The sequence below is a fragment of the Anthonomus grandis genome, chromosome 3 (assembly GCF_022605725.1).
Source record: "Anthonomus grandis grandis chromosome 3, icAntGran1.3, whole genome shotgun sequence".
In the NCBI taxonomy this organism is placed as follows: domain Eukaryota; kingdom Metazoa; phylum Arthropoda; class Insecta; order Coleoptera; family Curculionidae; genus Anthonomus; species Anthonomus grandis.
In genome coordinates, this window is record NC_065548.1 from 15,488,848 (window position 1) to 15,510,164 (window position 21,317).

The following is a 21,317-nucleotide window of genomic DNA, read 5'->3' on the forward strand; positions in this document are numbered from 1 at the left end:
ATTACCAATGTTTTATTTAATAAAATAATGGAAATTTATCCAAATAAAATATTGGCCCTTTGGTGAACAATACGAAATTTACCATGGCGCGCAATGTGTTAATGCATGTTATAAATAATTTATTTAAATATAGTGTTTTCCCAATGAAACTAAAAACCTCAAAAATAATTCCATTATATGAAAAAAGAAATCCAACTCTTCTGGAGAATTATACACGGATAAGTCTGATTTTATCTGTCTTGAAAGCCTTTGAGTTGGCTTTATGTTCCAGGTTGTTAGATTTCTCTGACAGCCAGAAGCTAATAAGCAAAACTCAACATGGCTACAGAAGAAGAAGAACGTGGAAACTGCTGTCTATGACTTGCTGAAGAGGATTGTCTCAGCATTGGAAGGTAGGAACATTGCAATGGTGCTCTTCTTGGATCTTTCCAAGGCTTTTGATAGTATAGACCATTCAATAGTCTTGGAAAAACTGGAGAGGTATGGTGTTAGAGGTTAGTTGATACACTAGACTCGGTCAAATCATATTTATCACAGAGAAAGCAGGTTGTTGTTATGGAGCAGAATAAGTCACACTATCGCCCTCAAGAAGGGCAAGTTACCAAAGGCATATTGCACATACTGCACTGCACAAACTCAAATCAAGATAAAACACAATTTATCTGCTTTCGAACACTCAGCGAAGTAATATTGCCGTCTCTGCAGAATTACGGACAGGTGAGGTCACTCTAACTGACACTACGAAATTCCTGAGAATCCACATAAATAAAAATTTAAATTAGAACACACATATACAAGGACTAAACAAAAAAATTAACTCTGTCTGTTATACTTTACGAACGCCGAAATTAATATATTTCGCAAATTTTCGCAAGGCTTGGGTCAATTTTTTGGGGTGGATTTAGTATTTTAGAGCTTATTTTTTTACACAAAAGAGAGCAATTCGAACAATCAAAATATGGCGCTTAGATATTTCTGACATAGTTGTGCAACCTTATAGCATTGAGGAACTCATGAATCATTCTAAACTTCTGATTTTCTATTGCAATTTTCATTCTTGATTGTTTATCTATTGATTATTAAAAATTTTGCTTGCTTTGTTCTTTGTATACTTAACAATAATATTTTAATGTGTTTCTTACTTATTATTGTTTTTATAAAAAAAAAATAACTAAAAATTACAATAATTATAAAATTATCAAAATTATTATAGTAATTAAAAAAAAGATAAATTTGATAATTATTATATAATTATCAAGTTTTCAAAAGATCAAAAAAAAATTATTGAAAAAGTGTCGGTAGAAAAGCGTAGAAACAGTTGAAAGTTTCTCATCCAAAGTTGAACTTGTCGGAGATAAAAACGATTATTTCCAGGGAGTGGCAGAGGATGCAGTCAATGAGCTAGAAATTGACGCAGTATTTATGTGTTTGAGTGTATGGATTTTTTTTATTATAAATAGCAAATAATTTTCTAGTTATTATTGAAAGTGTGCGACTATACATTAACAAAAAAAGGTCCTAAACATTCTGAAATAATCCAGAAATCCTCGAAGATGATCCCTAAAGTAGTACAGGACACCCAAGAAGCAGACCATTTTATCATCCATGACCGATTGGGGGGAATCTATGGGATATGTTATGTTAGTCCCAAACAGAGAGAGGTTTCTTTGAATTGATCATTTTCTTTTCCCGATTTTTAAAAGTTATATCTTCCGGGCTTTAAACTATTTTTTTTATTTATATAATTTTTTATGTTAAATTTGAAGCGGAGTTGTAATGTATCGTTTTATTCCAGGCATTTTAAGTTTTTTTTCTCCAACATGAAATTTAAACTAAAATAAAAAAAAAATTTGTTGTATGTACACGTAATCCGAGTGACGTGTATCGGAATGAAGTAGAAATAGGGCGCTTTTCAGAATTCACTGGTGGATACACCGGGTTGCACCGGCAATAACCGAGGCGATTCAGAATTAACCCGGTTCAAAAAAATCTCACGTTTCAAACTTAACCGGTGAAATCAGACGCCACTAAAAAGCACCCGATTCCCGTCACCATTCGGCTATCTCCGACTGTCCCATTCGGATATTTAAATATTATGTGAATGGCGGGCAACCAACAAAAGAGCAATGTTTGCTGCTAGAAGCAACGGTTTCTGGCAATAAGAATAATTAATGTAAATAATAATTTAATTAAAATAAAAAATAGCGTTTCTGGAATTTTTAACTATTGATTCTTTAAATAAATTAAATATAAATAAAGGATGCAAACAAGAAAATTGAATTATTAATTTTATACATAATACCCTAATGTAAGTATCAAAAAAATGCAGTTTAGTTGAATGATCCAATGGAATGGAAATTAAATTTTTTTTTTGAATAAATATTTTCTAAAATTTCTTTGGGCGGACATGGATTTATTTGATTTTGGATATTATTTAAAATTACTATAGTTTATTTTTGAGAAAGTGTGATTTGAAAAATTTATTTTTCTACTACCTTATAAGAAAATTTTTAATTTTATTTTTCTGCATAATTGAATTTTTTTATTTGACTATATCTTGCTTATTATTTTATTTTTTGCATAAAATTAATTTTTTACATTAAATTGTGCTTATTAATAAGAATGAAAGTAGAATATGAAGTACTGTAGGAGCACTGTCATTTCCTCAGTGTGGATGCTTTTGCTGGATCAAACTTCATCCACTTAAGGAAATTATGCACTTTGCTCCCTTTTGTTATACAAATAACTATTATTTTTTTAAGTTCTCTATATGTGGACGTATCAAAAACAAAAGCCCAACTTAAACAATAGGATATAGTATATTTAGAAAAAATAAATAAATGGAAAACAAAATTTATAAAATATTGTAGTATTGTACTTTAATTTTAATCTTAAATATATAAATGTTATTAACCTTTTTGAAATAAGTACCTATTTTTTTAAATAACTTTTATACGTAGGTAGAGAGGTAATTTTTGGTAAGTGAAAACACAATGGATTTAATTAGTTATACTGTTATATAAATGTATCGTATATTAAGTTTTATTTTATAAATGCTGCAAACACATGTATATGACTGATTTGAAAAGAAACTTAATTATTTTATGCTAAAGTACTAATTTACAATTTGCAGTTTTGATTAATACTCATAAGAAGAAACTGCAAGAAACTTATGAGATAGGTAATGTGTTTTCAAATATTTGCCTAAAACTTACATAAAAAATTATAATACACATATACATACATATATATTAAAACCTATAAAAATATACCTACTATAACATAAAAAAAATACTGATAAATAGAAAAAAATATACAATTTATTATTTTTATTTACTGCTCCTTCTTCTTCTTCTTTGATGGAAAATAAACTTGTTTGTCCACTTTTTGTTTACTTGTATTTGTCTTATTTATCTGTTCCATCATTGATGCCAGTTGTCTCATGCACCTAGACATTTACAGGTATATGTTAATATATCTTATATAATTTTATAAAAAGATAACTTACATATCATAAGTTTCATCATTTAAAGATCTTAAAAAGTTTGATACACTTTCAATTTCAATTTCTCTTGTTGTTCAATCGTTGTACTGCTACTTGTTGATTTTCAGTTGTCTTCTCATTAACAAATGTTTCAATTTCTAGGCTATGGCTGGCTTCAATATTATTGGAAGAACATTCCCCAAGGAGTTCACCTAAAACAGAATCTGTTCCCTTCCTTTGCTCACACACCATAATGAACAATTGAAATTGCTACAAATTACCTCTAAAATTGCTTCAATTGCAACAATATACATTTTCAATTTTCCTTGTGCGAACAAGTGCATAGTTTGTGCTTATTTTATGCTCTCTTAACCATTCCTCAAATCTGTCTTCGCTGGAAAAATGGAAAGTTGAGGACTCTATTTTGATATCCTGACTTACCTGTAAATGAGCTTCAAGTCTTTGATAAGTCTTACAAGAATACTTAGTCTCTTTGCATATGGGACAAGAAATGTGTGACTTTGAGTTATCTGAGAGCTGCTGCTTATGAATAACTTTAATATGTTTGTTCTTAGCTGAAATGGAAGAAAACATTTTACTGCATGAGTGGCACATATTTTTGTTGATAGTTTGGTCCTGATTCTGATGGTTTTGAGTAGGGCCGTCCATCTTTACAGATAAAATCGCTGGATTGGAATTAATACAGCTTTTCAGGTATTATTTTAAAACACTATAAGCAACAATACGGTCAATATTTCACAAAGAAACAAGTTCAGTATAATCGCAATAATTGATCAAATTAGTTGGAGCTTTTTTACGAAAGTAAACAACCAACAAACACAAAAAAAGCGGGAACATTCGTGTCGTTATTCTTGTCATTCACGTCAAACGTCCGAATTTTTCTCCGAACATACACGATCACCGGCGGGAATCGGGTGCTTTTTAGTGGCGTCTGGTGAAATCAGCTGGATGCAACCGACGCGGTATCGGATTAACCGGGATTTTAAGGTGGAATCTCGGTCAAATAGATTCTTCCTAGGATTCCTAATCTAGTTTTTAATTTTTTGTGGATATTTTAACTTTATTTTGATGGTCGAATGAGAATAGTAGAAGAATAACTTAAAACTTTAGTACGTTTTTTTAAATTTTGTTTGGTTTTTAGTTTCTTAAACATCAGAACAGTGGCAATCTTTCAATGTTTTCATGGAAAATGCTACCATAGTTTGGTTTGCTTTGAAGAATTTAAAAATATAAACATAAGCAGAAATCTATATTGTTAAAGCTGCAAATTGTCAGAAAAATTCTTGGAAATTCAACCTAAGCGTTTCCCAAGTAACCGAACGACAACCTGAAATCTATCGAATTTTTTTTTGATTAACGGGTTAATTCAACCGGTTAATTAATGGTGAATTCTGAAAAGTGCCCATACGAACAAATCTGAAGATGTAAAATCAGCCTTATGCGTTTATAATGAAGTTTATAATAAACTTCAATTCCATTATATTAATCCAGTAAATGCAAAATATCGACATTAAAAAATAATCGATATACAACCTTCCCTACTGAGCAATGACAATCGCTAAACGTCAGTTTCACAGTGAAAGAGTGAAAAAATTGGGTGCGGTGGCCAAAAAGATTTGCCTGAGAGAAAAATAAAAGTCTTGAATTGAAAATTCTTTAATTTAATTGAGAATTAGTTCCTTGGAGTAAGTGGACTTCACACAGAATTATTTTATTGCGGTAAGGATTTCTAAACATTTGTTAAATCTATAATATAATTAATTAGCTTGTAATTAGGTCTCACCACACCTAGGCATAGGTTTCTCTCCACTACTTATTGTATTAAAAAGTGCAAAAAGTCAATATTTTAGTCTTTAAGTAACATTCTCGTTTTTTTATTACACCAAAATCTATTAAAAAGTCCCCCAAACATTCAAAAGTGATTTAGATAAACACTCATACTAGGAAGGCTTTTAACATGGAGGGTTTTTGTAGGTCAATTATAACAATTTTTTTATTTTAATTTCAGTAAAACGAGTTTTTCTATCTGTTTTTATGTCCAGACTCCAGATCTACCCTTTTGACCTATCCTATAATAGCCCCTGTTTATTGATTTTTTTAATGTCAAATATCCTGCATATGGAATGCAGTAGACCAAACAAACAATTTGTACAGTTAAACAAGGTCAGGCCACATAGGCAAGGGGAAAACTTATCTGGACGATTTTAAATGATGAGGTCATAGCACCTCCAGTTATATCATACTTTAAATTAGAATTAAGGTTTTAATTTACTTTGAAAATTAAGTGATATTTGTTATCAAGCTTGTTATCAGTTGAACAGGATTATTAATAAACTCATTTTTCTTTTTCATAAATTGTTTATTGCTGAAAAATCAGATAAATTATTGATGTAAAATGATAGTTAAAAGAAAATATTGTAACAATCAGTTACAAAAATGTAATCACTTATTTACAGTATGTCCCCATAGAAAGCTTGTCTGTAAATATAAAAGATTTCTGAGGATCAGTGCTTGGTCTAAAATTAGTATAATTAGTATTACTTTTCTACAGATAAGGTTTCAGAATTCAGAGCCACTCTTGAGATAAATGTTTAGGTAATTAAAGTGATAGTAATTAAAAAAAAAATTATTTGTGAAATGTAACTAAAGTTACACAAGTTTGACAACTTTTACTTTTTGTAGTCTTTTTAGTGCTATTTTTAAGAACAATTGGACTCTGCATTCTTTATAACCGCCCTTAGTGACCTATTATTAAAATAATTTTATGAAAAGGATAATGGCAATTTGTCTAAATTAAATTATAAGTTTTGTTCTGAACGCTGCATGATTTATTGTGTTGAAAGAGAGGATCATCAGTGACATGTAAATAAGTAATAGAACAGCTATGGTTTTGGCAAAACCCCCATTATGACACAAGAAAGAAGTACTCTATTATCTTATCCAAAAATGTTGAAATCTGATCTGAAACAATTATTTTGGAAACTTTGGATTTTGCCAAAAGAACTCATTTAGTTCTGATTTCAGTTATGTATTCACAACTATATATGATTATTATCAAGATTTAGGCACTGTGTTATTATATAATTGGGCATTTATATCACTTGTCCTGTTATATTGTTCTTTAGAGAAATAATTAATTATTATCAAAGATGCCCCAGAAGTGAAAGGAAATTCAAAAATGTAGATCATTGATTCTAGACGGCAAGGGTTGTCTCCAAATCCATCTATCAACAAATTGACCATCTAATCATTCTTAAATAAATAAATAAATAATAATACCCTTTTTTTAAACTCAGTGAAGGTCAGCTACCAAGCATTTAGAAAGATACAATGAGGTATAAACAAAAGTAATATGACAAAGAAAAAAGAAACAAGTTTCACATTGCAGAACTTTAAAACATACAAAATAATTACATATGTACAGTGCCGGCCAAAAGTGGAGAAACTTTTAATATTTTTATATTTTTCTTATTAAAACTAATTCGAAGTATATGTAAATAATTATTGCTTATATCTAGTAGTGACGAAAATAATTAGAAAAAAAAATTGAAAACAAATAATTTATTACAAAATATGCAAACATTTTGTTTATTATTATATATATTAATGGAATTATGAACCTGTTAGACAATAATGCTATATTCTGCTTTGCTGATGACACAGCAATTATTTTAAGTGGCAATAGTTGGAATGAGATAAAGATAAGAGACAAATCAGCTCTACAGAAAATTAAAATGTGCTACACAATAGTCTTCTTTCATTGAACATTGAAAAAACTAAATTTATGACCTTCTCCCTCTTTATTCCTTCCTTGCCTGACTTTCAAGAGCTGAAAATGCATGATTCTTTATGTAGTAATGGATTAAACTGTAATTGTGAACAATCAATTTCTAGAAAACCTTCGTTGAAGTATCTTGGTGTAATCCTTGATGAAAACATTACTTGGAAGGAGCATATAAATTATGTTACAAATAAAATCAGAAAATTGATCTACAAATTCTATGAACTCAGATATATCTTAACATTCAAAACCTTAAAAACTGTTTACTATGCTCTTGTTGAATCTATTTTGAACTATGGCTTAGTATTATGGAGGAATGCTGGCTCATCAATACTCTCTAAGCTGCAAGTTACACAAAAATAGATTCTAAAGATAATGCTCCACAAAAAGAGAACATATCCAACAGATCTAGTATTTAAAGAGAGTAATGTGCTAAACATAAATCAACTATATGTTAAATCAGTAATTAGATTTATGCTAAAAACCAAATATTTCAGAGATGATATAATGCATGGTCTAAACACTAGAAATTTATCACAAGGATATGTACAACTAGAAAGTCCAAAATACACTAGATGTAGAAATCACATCTATTGTGTTGTTCCAAAAATATTTAATGATCTTCCAAGAAATATAAAGATGCAAAAGTATTCTAAAGCTAAGTCAGAAATAACCAAATGGATTATTATTAGTAATTATAGAATTTCCTATCTGATCTGAATTAGTCTGCCATTCTTGTTGGAATATTTTGTTTTTCTTTAGTTTTAATTTATATTGGTAGGGTGTATTAATGGGATAAAGTATAAATTTATATTCATGTAATATGACCTCTTTATTTATATTGTTGTTATGTAGATGTAAGTGCACACACAATATTTTTATATATCATTGTGCACTGGATTTAGCAGTAGAAAACTTGTTTTATTTTTGTTTGAGGTTTAATAGTTTAGGAATTTTGTAATTTAAGTTTCCGGAATGTATGTGTTTTTGTATCTGCTAAAAAAAAAATTATTTTCTCTAAGGACAAAAATGGAGAAACTTTTTATTTTTATGACATAATTATGTTATAATACAAAATGTGGATAAAAGCACACTAATACTTTGTGGCATAACCATTATTCTTCACAACTTCACTACACCGTCTTGGCATAGATTCAAGAAGATTGTGTATAATATCTCTGGAAATTTCAGTCCATGCTCCTTTTAGGACTTGGAATAATTCATCTTTATTTCGGAACCTATTCGGATTTTTTTGTCGAACTTTTTTGTCTAGGTGCTCCCATAAGTTCTCGATGGAATTTAAATCTGGACTTTCAGCTGGCCACTTCAGAACTTGAATTTGTTGAGAGGTTAGGAAATTTTTAACAATTTTAGAAGTGTGCTTGGGGTCGTTATCATGCTGGAATTTCCAAATTAACGGCAAATTATCCTCGGCGTAGGGAAGCATATTATTCCTTAAGATGTTTAGATAATATTCGCTATTCATGATCCCATCTATTCTCATCAGTGGACCAACGCCATGCCCGGAAAAACATCCCCACACCAACACATTACCGCCTCCATGTTTGATTGTGGGAATAGTGTACTTTGGGTTGAATTTTTCATTCTCAGGACGTCTAACCCATCTCATACCATCTGACCCAAATAAATTGAACTTACTTTCATCTGACCATAAAACGTTTTTCCATTGTTTATACGTCCAATGTAAGTGTTCTTTTGCGAATCTTAAACGAATTTGTCTATTTTTCATTGAAATGAAAGGTTTTTTTACCGGTCTCCTGGCTTTTAATTTGGCGTCACATAAACGTCTTCGAATAGATCGAACTGAAAGGGAAATGCTGGGATATGCCTCTTTTAGGCTAAGATAAACATTTTTAATACATGGTGTCACAAAAATTTTGAATAGATTATTAAATTAGAAAATAAATTAAAAGTTTCTCTACTTTTGGCCAGCACTGTATATGTTCATAAAGAAAACCAGTTATAAATCAGCAAATTTATACATCACAGAAGCAGTTGTTTTTATTTTATGTTTGACCATATTCGGAGACATACCTTCAAATTGACCTATATTGTATTGATTTAGAAGTTGTCACTTGGACTGTGGGTCATGGTTTTAGTCATCTTAAGTGTTTCATAGAGTAGGCAAATTGAAGTGTGTTGTACAACTGTAAAGATTTCTGTGAGCTAATTTTTCAGCCAGATATGGGGAGCTTTTTATTTTGAGCAACTTATGAAAAACGGAAGCATAATGTAGCTTTTTATTGTTTTATTTCAGTTTGGAAAGTTTATGAGTGACATGAGGGCGTTCAAGTTAGCAACTAAAATGTAAGCAAGAATTCTGCACTTTTTGAAGTTTATTTTTAGTAACTGCATCTAGGCAAGACAGATTACACAGACTAAAACCAGTGCTTCACACAGAAACTTTTGTAGCTTAAAGTTAAGAACTTCTTTAATGTTGCAAAGATCATAATAGGTTTTTTGAAGAAGCTTAAACACATGCCTTCAGAGTCTTAACTTTGTTATGAATGATTACACCCAAACTTTTATAATTCTTAAGAACTGGTATTGCCACATTACTATCACCAAGTTTTGAGTTGCCCAATATTTAGCTGGGCCAGAGTAGATTATGACTGATTTATTGGGATTCAATTACAACTCATGATGAAAAATATTTAAAACCTGAATCCAAACCTTCATTAAGCCTCCTAGCTGCTTCAATTGCATCAGACCTGGCAAAAAAAGCTCAATCAGTGTTTCTATGATGATTTATATCAAGAAGGCACTCTGACATATCAGCAATAAAAATGATAAAAAACAAGGGCCCATAAGTGGTCCTTAAAGGACTTTTCTATCCACATGCAATTGATTGGATTTAAACTGGAGAAATGTTCAACCTGAAACAAAAACATGAAATTAATGTTTAATATGTGTATCTTCAAAATTATTCATGGAATATTCTTTCTTTTGCTGAAAAATAAGGCATGTTACTAATAGTACCCAAAGTGCAATCTTTCCAAAATTTTTTATTCCAACCAACTTTATAGTATTTTCATCTATGATAATTAACCAATTCTAAGGAAATATATAATTATTAGCAATTTTTAAAGTTATATTTAAAACATTCAACCATTGGTGACATTTTATGGAAAGGTGCATATTTGAGCAGAAGAAATGAGAGCCAATTATTATTTGCGGAAACATCAACTCAGATTTATTACCACTCAGAATATTTGAAAAAAATTTGTTGATAAAATAACTGATGAAAAAGTCTGACCCACAGGTGTAGAGCCTATACCAACCTATACTTATAGTAAAAATTTAACAGATTATAGATGGATTATAGATGGCTTTTTTAAAATAAAGAATATTTATATATTTATATTAAACATTCAAAGTAATATTTTAAAAGGCTTATTGCTTCTGATTTATTATCACTGCTTCCTTGGCTTTTAAGATAACATGTCTATCGAATTTCAAAGAAATTGTTACACAATACTTATGGTTGTACTAGATATTATTTTCAGCTACTGAATAGATAAGATTGCAGATTATGATATATAAAAGTATTAAAGCTGTTGATCTTTAGTCAGTGATTACTTTGATTTCATTGGAGACAGAAATATGTTTTAAATAATTCACCTAAAAAACTAGACACATTTTTTTAAGGTATGAAATTTATTTACCAACACTTTTTTTAAAAAAACTAACTATCCTGTTACCCTTATATATATATATATTAATAAAAAATATATATTTTGTCCCAAATAAATAAGTGTAAAGGCTTAGCAGTCTGAATGATGATACGATGACGAGACTGAGCAATATACTACTAAAAGAGTTTTTGTTTTTTGGCAAGTTTTTTGTTATTGAATTGAATGCTCTTTTTCAAGTGGTTATTTGTATAGATGATTTGGCAATCTGACAGACATATGTTTTGCCTTAACAATATCTTCTTTTTATATTTTTTAGAAATCATTATTGCTCTTATATCTAAAATAACCTGAATAGAACTGACTTGTAAATGCAAAGCTAAAAAATGATTATTTGAAATCATAGGATTTCTATTCAATGAATGCATATAATTTTTTTTTAAAGTGTTATGGTCTTATTTCTTGCTAATTTAATAAATAAAAAAAAATTGTCTATATAGTTTTAATATATTAATTATTAATTTTGCAGCACCTGCTAAAAGCCTTTTTATACATCACAATAAAAATAATTAAAACAGTTAAGTTGGACACTTAACCATGGATCAGATTCCACCACCAAAAGAGGTTAAGATCCTCGAAACTGCTGAGGATATTCAAGAGAGACGTCAGCAAGTTCTGACTCGATATGACAACTTTAAAGCCGACGCTAGAGCCAAGAGAGAGAAGCTAGAAGACTCTAGGTAAATTTTTCTTAAAGCATTATAATCTGTATGATTGTTACTCAATAATTTATATATTTAAGGCGCTTTCAATACTTTAAACGCGATGCTGACGAGCTTGAATCCTGGATCTTGGAGAAGCTGCAAGCTGCATCTGATGAAAGCTACAAAGATCCCACCAACTTGCAGGCTAAAATCCAGAAACATCAGGCTTTTGAGGTAAAGCTTTGGGTGAAGGTTTTTGAAATATAAATATGTATTTTTGGTATAATTTAGGCTGAAGTAGCTGCCCACAGCAACGCGATCGTCGTGCTTGACAATACCGGACGTGAAATGATCAACCAGAACCACTACGAATCAGAAACTATCCGAAGACGTTTGGACGAATTACACCGCCTCTGGGAACAGCTTCTGTCCAAATTGGCCGAAAAGGGAATGAAATTGCAACAAGCTTTAGTCTTGGTACAATTTATTAGACATTGCGATGAAGTCATGTTCTGGATCAATGAGAAGAGTGCATTTCTATCCACTGAAGAATTCGGACATGATCTTGAACATGTCGAAGTACTCCAAAGGAAGTTCGACGAGTTTCAGAAAGACATGGCCTCCCAGGAATACCGCGTAACTGAAGTTAATGAATTAGCGGATAGGCTTTTGCAAGAAGGCCACCCGGAAAGAGATCAAATTAACACACGCAAAGAAGAATTGAATAACGCTTGGCAACGTTTGAAGCAAATGAGCCTTATGCGTCAAGATAAGCTCTATGGTGCTCATGAAATTCAGAGATTCAATCGTGATGCTGATGAAACGGTAAGGTGTCTTTTTGGTTCAATGAAATAAGTCTAATATTCTTTTACATGTTTTTAGGTTGCCTGGATTTCTGAAAAAGATGTAGTCTTATCATCTGATGACTATGGTAGAGATTTGGCAAGTGTTCAGGCGCTTCAACGTAAACACGAAGGCGTGGAAAGGGATCTGGCTGCTTTAGAAGATAAAGTGGTGACTTTGGGCAAAGAGGCTGAAAGGTATGAAGTACAATTTCAGTGTTTGTTTTATCTTTGCTTTTTAGATTTCTGTTTTTCTAATCTCTTTTTTTTCTAAAATACAGAATGTCATTAATATTCAATTTTCAAGTCACTATTTTAAATTTTTACACTTTACAATAAAGTTTTAGTTTAAGATAAAAAATAATAGAAGATTTGAGGAGCATACATAATCAAATCAAAATTGCCTGTACTGTAATAAGGTGTAACTTTATGAGGTGTTAATATTTAAGGAACATATAAAGAGGATTTAAATTTTTTACCTTATAAACATATGTCCTAAAATATGGCAGATTTTCTCCACTCTACAAAAAATTGTAAATTTTGAATTATGGCTACCACTATATCTCAAATCTTTTGAAAAGTCATAAAAAAATATTTATTTTAAAAATAGATTTCCTTTTCCAAAAAAAGTGAATATTTATTATTGATTTAATAATTTATAGCAAAGAATACAATTTGTAGGTTGTTTAAATATATGGGTGAGTACTAAAATCATGAACAATAAATGAGTAAACACATATGTCTGAATAATTGTTTCTTAATTGGTTTGAAAAGATTAAAATTAAAAACAAAAATTGGTGCAATCTTTTTAATTTTCTCAAAATGTATATGTTTTAATAAATTACAAATTCTGAATAAAAAAAGTCTGAATGATGATCCGATGACGAGACTGAGCGACAAATTGATAAAAGAGTTCCTATGTTTGGCAAGTTTTTTGTCAAATAAGTGCAAACTCATTTTCAAGTTGTTTGCATAGATGATCTTGGCAAGCTGACAGACTTGTAAATAGATATATCACATGTTCTGGGAATAGAGGGAGATTTGAAACATGCAAAGTACATGATTTTTTAATTCTCGATGTAATGTTATGCAGTTATTAAGAAGTGTTAAAAAGTGAAAACTTACATGTGCAAACACCTCCAGGCTGTGATTAGTAAAAAAATGTTGACTAAAATTTGATATTTTTTTCAACATTAAAATAGTATTGTTTCTCAAATTTGCAATATTTATCTTGTTGTCTTACTTGTTGTAAATAAAAAAAAAAGTAATAGCAAAATACTATATTTAGAACCTCTTTACGTGTGTGACCAAATGGAAAAAATGTAAATCCTTAATTTCTAGTAGATATGCTAGTTTACAATTCTATTTAATTTTTGGCAATTTCTTAATAAATAATTACTTTTCTATAAAAAATCATTCATTCATTTTTTCATTCTAACTAAGATAGCAGAAAACCTGGCAAATATATACTTTATTAAGTTCTTTACTAATTCCAACTGGTTAAAAAAAATATCAAATCAGTCAAAAAAGCAGATGCTGTCTTTCACTTTACAGGGAAAATCTACTTAATTTCCATAATCAATTGTTCTGTAATCTGTCAAATGTATTAGATTATATCATTCTTAGAATACTTCTGTTGAATCTCAATAAATATGGTTCCAGGATGATGCACTTGAATGGATTAAATCATATTCTTTGATGAGGACTCATTCATTCACTTATTCATTTATTAGTCTCAGTCTTAGTGAATCTTCAGATAAACAAATATGTACTATAACCAACATTTTCTATATATAAAATATTTTTCAATCCTCTTTTATCTTATAAGAAAGAGCTCATTTTTGTACAGGGCTGTTACTTAATAGTATTGTCATAACTTGAGGACATTGGAAGTCATACAATTACATTCAGAAGTTACTTAAAGGACTCTAACAACAAATTTTCCTATCAAATATTTAGTTTTCTCTTAGTTAATCAAGATACCGTCTATAAAAATATGCGGTCAAATGGCTCAGGTTGTGATGGCAGTTTGTTGCAAATGATACACCTTTGTCTCACACACATAATTGACCACACAAAAAAAATATCATAAGTTTTTGTCTAGAATCGGGCTACTTTCCACAGCCATGGCGTGAGTCAGTTGGGTGGCTCATACCCAAAGTATGTAATCCCGAATCCTTGCAGGACTTGCGCACTATAAGCTTAATGCCAATAATATCGAAGGTATTGGAAAGGGTCTGTGCACAGTTGTCATTTGAACTTATTCATAATAATATATTAATACATTCCAACTCAACACTCTGGCTTTAGAGAAGGATTCAAACAATATAATGAGAGTTCTGGATAAAAAACAGGTTGTAGTTTTAGCCTTAGATCATTCTAATAAATTGTTCTTTCTTTTTTCCTAGTCCTATCTCTGGAATCGTACTTAATGAGTACGTGTCAATAACAATTACTCAGATTCGAAACACATAATTTCAGAGTTCCTCAAAGATCGATTCTGAGATCTCTTTTATTTTTGTTATATACTTCAAATCCTTCCTTTATTCCTAAAGAGATCTGAGTGTACTAGTACGCTGACGATACTTCGTTCATGCATTATTTTGATCCAGATAATGTAGAAGGCTTCTGAAAGTATGAATAGTGACCTAAACTTAATCTTGTGCTACTCGAAAGAATATAATTTTAATATTAATGCCAATAAAACTAAGGTATTACTTTTTGCCAATAAAAATAATCGTGCTAATAATAAAAATAATATATATAACCAATTTAATAATAACTCCTTGCTTTTTCTGAGAGCGCCAACATTCTAGGTTTAACTATTGATTCTTCTTTGAGATTTGATTGAGAAGGACATATTAGTGCTGTCTTGCAGAGGTGTTATGTGTTTGCTCTATGCTAACAAACATATTTTAAATTTTAAGACAAGAAAAAGCTCTCAGTATTGTTAGTGTTATCTATTTTAAATTACTGTTTTATCGTTTATTATCCTTGTCTTGATAAAATAACCTAGCAAAGACTGCAAGGTTGTTGTCGATTTGTGTAATTTAAAAAAAATTTATCATCTGTCTATATACTGGGTGATACAGGAAAAAGGGAACATTTAATAACTATTTTAGTCTTCAAGATAAATAAATTAAATTTGGTATATCGATAGAATTATTATAAGAGCATCTTTTGACATATTCAGTTGTTTTTCGTCACTTCCAGTTTACCCGGAAGTGACACTAACTTTCTTATTTTAAATAGAACACTTGGTATATTATTACGTATTTCGATAGAAAATAATATTCTGAGAATAATGATACTGCATTTGCTATTTTTTGTTTTATACTCATAGAAAAAATCGTTGTTTTAAATTTTAAAATAGGATGCCATGAATGCGTTGATAGCAATCGATGATAGGTTCGCCGTCATTGGGAACTGCTTCCAATAACTTCTCAGCAATATTATAAAAATAGTCATTGAAATCATCGGGCCCCAAGTCTGGTTCAACCAACCGCCGACGAGAAAACTGTCTGCATTTCAACATGATTGACCAACTTTCCTTCTGTCTGTTACTGGCCGAGTCTAAGCGGCCTAAGCGCTCATTGTAATAAAGTTCCTTTCTGACTTTTATCAGACGCCTATAAATTTTCCGATAATCCTGAAAATAATACCTGATGAATTGATTGTCAATAGACATATATCAATTGCAAGTTACATCTTTTTAAGTTTCATTTTCTTATATTTATGTATCAACTCTATAAAAATCAAAGACTAAATTATCTGCTAGAGAAATTAATTTCAAAACCAACCCTTACATTGCCACACCATAACAAACCTCTTTTCTCACGTAATACTGATAATGCCGTAACAATTTATTATAAACTTAGACCTAATTTTACAATTTCAATGTTTTGCTTTAAAATTAATTATAAAATTTTGTTTTTGGAGGAACAATTGCACAGTTAGTTTTTTTCTGTGGACTTACAAATGTATTTAATTAGTTTTCTTTCTTTCACTTTGTTCTTTGGTTAATTTTTACAATACTTACTTTATTTATTTATTTTAATAAATATTTTTATTTAATATTTTGTTTTAGTTATCAAGATTTGATTTTTTTATAATAATTTATATATATTATGCTATTCTAGATCCATAAATTATTTTATTTTACAATTACCATACGATTTCCAATTTAATTGAAGGTAAGAAAAGTGACATCCATTCATACATATGAAACAAAGCAGAAGAAAAACTACTTTTGAACTATTAGTGCACACCTATTAGTTACTTACAATTAGGTATATTTTACTGTATCAATGCTGCTTTTAAAATTGGACTATTAATAACTAAAATTGACAACTTTTTGACACTCTTGTTTAAAAAGTTTCTATGCAATGCAAAAATTGAAGATTTTTTAGATTCAACTTTCTAAACTCATTAATTGAATTTCAAAGTTATTTCAGTTAACTGAATTTTTATTCTCGTTAGTATCTATAAAAAAAAAACTTCTTTTAAACCTTTTTTTACCAATTTATTTCCACTATCATCTATTTTTCAGATTGTGCGGAATCCATGGCGACCATGCCGACCAAATTCAAGCAAAGCGAGCTGAAATCGAAGACTATTGGCAGAGCCTTACTGCTAAGGCTAAAGAACGCCGAGAAAGACTCGAAGAGTCCTATGCCTTGCACCGTTTCCTTGCTGACTTCAGAGATCTGGTCTCTTGGATAAACGATATGAAAGCAATCATCTCAGCTGATGAGCTGGCCAAAGATGTTGCTGGAGCTGAAGCTTTGCTAGAACGTCACCAAGAACACCGTGGTGAAATTGACGCTAGGGAAGACAGCTTTGGAACCACCATTGCGGCAGGAAAGAACCTTTTGGAAAAAGGTCATTATGCTGGAGATGAAGTTAAAGAGAAATTGTCGATGTTGGAGTCAGATAAAAGGTCGTTGCTGGCTTTGTGGGATGAGAGAAGGATTTTGTACGAACAGTGTTTAGATTTGCAATACTTCTATCGTGATACTGAACAAGCTGACACATGGATGGCTAAACAGGAAGCTTTCCTGGCAAATGAAGACTTGGGTGACTCTTTGGATTCAGTAGAAGCTTTGATAAAGAAACATGAAGATTTTGAAAAGAGTCTTGCGGCACAAGAGGAAAAAATTAAAGCTCTCGATGAATTTGCTACAAAGTTGATTGATGGTGAACATTATGCTGCCGACGATGTGGCTCAACGTCGTGCGATGCTGCTGGAACGCAGAAAGGCTTTAAAAGAAAAGTCGAGCAAACGAAGGGAACTCTTGGAAGACGCTTATAAGCTACAACAGTTTGAAAGGGATTGTGATGAGACCAAAGGATGGATTAATGAAAAACTTAAGTTTGCTCTAGATGAGAGTTACTTGGATCCAACCAATCTTGGGGGAAAGGTTCAAAAACACCAAAACTTCGAACAAGAATTGAGCGCGAACAAAACCAGAATGGAAGAAATTACTTCTACTGGTCAGAACCTCGTTGAAGCAAACCACTATGCTGCTCCAAGGATACAATCGCGAATGGAAGAAATCGTGCAACTTTGGGAAACTTTAGTTCAGGCTACTGATAAGAAAAACTCAAAGTTGCAAGAAGCAAGTCAACAACAGCAGTTTAACAGAACCATCGAGGATATTGAGTTGTGGCTGAGCGAAATTGAAGGACAACTATTATCTGAGGACTATGGTAAAGATTTGACGAGTGTTCAAAATCTGCAGAAGAAACATGCTCTTTTAGAGTCAGATGTTGCATCACACCAAGACCGTATTGAAGCCATTACTTCAGCAGCTACCCAGTTTGTCGAGAGAGGGCATTTCGATGCCGATAACATCGCACATAAGCAAAAAGTACTTACTGAACGCTATGCCGCCCTACAAACCCCTATGGCTGTTAGGAAGCAGAGACTTTTAGACTCGTTGCAAGTTCAACAGTTGTTCCGAGACATTGAAGACGAAGAATCTTGGATTCGTGAAAAAGAACCAGTAGCAGCATCGACTAACAGAGGACGCGACTTGATTGGAGTTCAAAATTTGATTAAGAAACATCAAGCTGTTATGGCGGAGATCAACAATCACGATGGTAGAATTGCCGCAGTCATCGAGGCCGGCAAACAAATGACTGAAGATGAACATTTTGCCAGTGATGAAATCAGAAACCGAGTTACCGCCCTAAGTGAGCATTGGGAACAATTGAAAGAAAAAGCGCATCAACGCAAACAAGATTTGGAAGATTCACTGCAAGCGCATCAATATTACGCTGACGCGAACGAGGCGGAGTCTTGGATGAAAGAAAAGGAACCGATTGTGGCCAATACGGATTACGGTAAAGACGAAGATTCTTCTGAGGCTTTACTAAAGAAACACGAGGCTCTGATGAGCGATTTAATCGCTTTTGGAAACACTATTGAGTCCCTTAAGGAGCAAGCGAGAAATTGCAGACAGCAAGAGCCGCCAGTAGTCGATGTAACAGGCAGAGAAACCGTTCAAGCCCTATACGATTACACTGAAAAATCTGCTAGGGAAGTATCCATGAAAAAAGGTGACTTACTTCATCTGCTGAACTCCAACAACAAAGACTGGTGGAAGGTAGAAATTCATGATCGGCAAGGATTCGTGCCCGCGGCATATGTTAAAAAAGTGGAAGCGGGTCTTACAGCTTCACAACAGAATCTTATCGAGAACAGCTCGATTTCCGCACGTCAACAGCAAATTAATACCCAATACGAAAGACTTTTGGCTCTGGCCAGCGAACGTCAAGAGAAACTCAACGAAACCGTAAAAGCGTACGTTTTGGTCAGGGAAGCCTCCGAATTGACCAACTGGATTAAGGATAAGGAAATGCATGCGCAAGTTCAAGATGTCGGTGAAGATTTGGAGCAGGTCGAGGTGCTCCAAAAGAAGTTTGACGATTTCCAAACCGACTTGAAAGCAAACGAGGTGCGTTTGGCTGAAATGAATCAAATCGCTATGCAGTTGGTGTCTCTCGGTCAGACCGAAGCTGCTTTGAAAATCAGAACCCAATTGGACGACTTGAATACTAAGTGGACCAGTTTGCAACAACTTACTTCGGAAAGGGCCAGTCAGCTGGGATCTGCTCATGAAGTACAAAGGTAACATCTTATTTAATTATTTTAGTGCATATAAAGTCTTAATTTAAGAAAAACTGAATTGGTGAATAAAGAATGAAATCTTCGTTTTGGTAGTTAAACTACCATATTACGAATTTAAATAAACCTAAAATTTAGGCAAAAGGTATATTACAAATATTTCTCGCTACCTGATATGCTAATAATACATTTTATGTTAATGATATTTCATATAATGTAATTTCAATTACCATCTTTTTCCAGTTCCAGTTATTTTATGAATTATTCAATTTTTTAGGGGCAATAAAATGTATACTCAGAATTCAGATTATACTTTTCGGTGCGTTCAATGTAAATCTGGCGGTAAAATTGCCCTATCACGTTAGGATTTCAAGATATTTAAGGCTGAAAGTGGAAAACCATTTTTGCACTTTTTGGAGGTTATATTATATGCTGCACATTTTTCATAAATAATACATTTCTAAATCTTAAGTCTTCCTTTTTCAAATAGAGTCAAACCTAAATAGAAAACAAAATAACCAAACAACATAAGTATGATGATGTCTTAGCAAACTCGATTTCATTTGAAGAAGGCTTGTACTTTACGATGTGAGCAGAAGTGTACTTTTTGGTGGAAAATATACTTACCAAACATAACCAGAATGCAAAAAAGGTGTCTTTGCATCTCTAATCTAGGATGTCTCGAAATCATGTCAGTGATAGAGCGACCGGATTTGGATTTAGCGCATTACATTCTTCGGAAAAATATAGTTAGGTTTTTTGTTAGGGTTAAGGAGTGTTTTGTGAGGTTGTTAAGTTGAGGTCGGTTTTATTTTGTTGGCCTGTTTAGTGTAGATTAGGGTTTTACCATTATCGTATTAACTCAGGTAGTCATTGATTAACTGAGACAGTATACATGGTGATTTAAAATTAAGCCTAAACCTATCAGAAACTTAATAATTATTTCATAAAAATGAGGCAAAAATCCATTTAACATGGGTTCGAAAATGCTCCTTAAGGAAGATACGCCTCTTTGAATCAGGCACCCGAAATTCGTTCTTTTAAATATTTAAATTTAATGTATTTTTTAACTTAATATTTTAAAATTTAATTTAGGAGCTTTCATACGGTGCAGGCTAATAGTTAAAATACTTTGCCATTTAATTTTATTTCTATTTTTAGTATATTAAAAAGGTACGCACCGCTTGCGAGAAAATTGTCTTAAGTATTAAGTTTTTCTGCGTTGTTGGATCTAGGCCAAATGACAGCATCAATTTGATTTAAATCCAACAACTTAGAAAAACTAAATACTGAGGCATCGACAATTAATTTCATTTAAATATTAAATCTTAATCTAAAAAACACCTACGCAACGCCACTTACGCGGTAATTTATAACTTTAAGACAATTTTAGTTCATACACGTGAAAATGACTTTCTCTAATTTTCTAGTCAAATATCTCGTAAATGGTATTTTCTATGAACTTAAACTCTTTAAGTTAAAAAATTATAAGTTCGTGCTAAATTCATAATAAAATAAAAAGGTAAAAAAAATATGGTTCTTTAGGCGATATTTACGAGGATATACAGACTGGCACTTTATTCAAATAATTGTGGAGGACGTATGCAAATCATTTTACATACGTCAAGGATACAATGCAGCAAGAAGAGGACATTTTAGTACTCCTTACACAAAATCCTAATGATCCACTCTTTACATTACAG

General features: G+C 31.5%; 1 protein-coding gene and 1 long non-coding RNA gene across 3 annotated transcripts in view; one reads left to right on the top strand and one right to left on the bottom strand.

Moving 5' to 3' along the window:
• Positions 1-3,210: 3,210 nt before the first annotated feature.
• On the bottom strand, positions 3,211-4,432 carry LOC126734460 (uncharacterized). Its single transcript, XR_007660060.1, has 3 exons — positions 3,766-4,432; positions 3,509-3,696; positions 3,211-3,448 (listed from the first exon to the last, which is right to left on the bottom strand). It is a non-coding gene; the product is annotated as an uncharacterized LOC126734460 (long non-coding RNA).
• A 626-nt stretch (positions 4,433-5,058) lies between these two features.
• LOC126733792 (spectrin alpha chain) overlaps positions 5,059-21,317 on the top strand; it is a 42,527-nt gene continuing 26,268 nt past the window's right edge. For both annotated transcript variants that reach the window (XM_050437196.1, XM_050437197.1), the window contains exons 1-6: positions 5,059-5,224; positions 11,469-11,679; positions 11,742-11,877; positions 11,935-12,468; positions 12,526-12,683; positions 17,035-19,617. In XM_050437196.1, the coding sequence (XP_050293153.1) occupies positions 11,537-11,679; positions 11,742-11,877; positions 11,935-12,468; positions 12,526-12,683; positions 17,035-19,617 (3,554 nt within the window). In that variant the 5' untranslated portion in view covers positions 5,059-5,224; positions 11,469-11,536. The remainder of the gene's footprint in view (positions 5,225-11,468; positions 11,680-11,741; positions 11,878-11,934; positions 12,469-12,525; positions 12,684-17,034; positions 19,618-21,317) is intronic.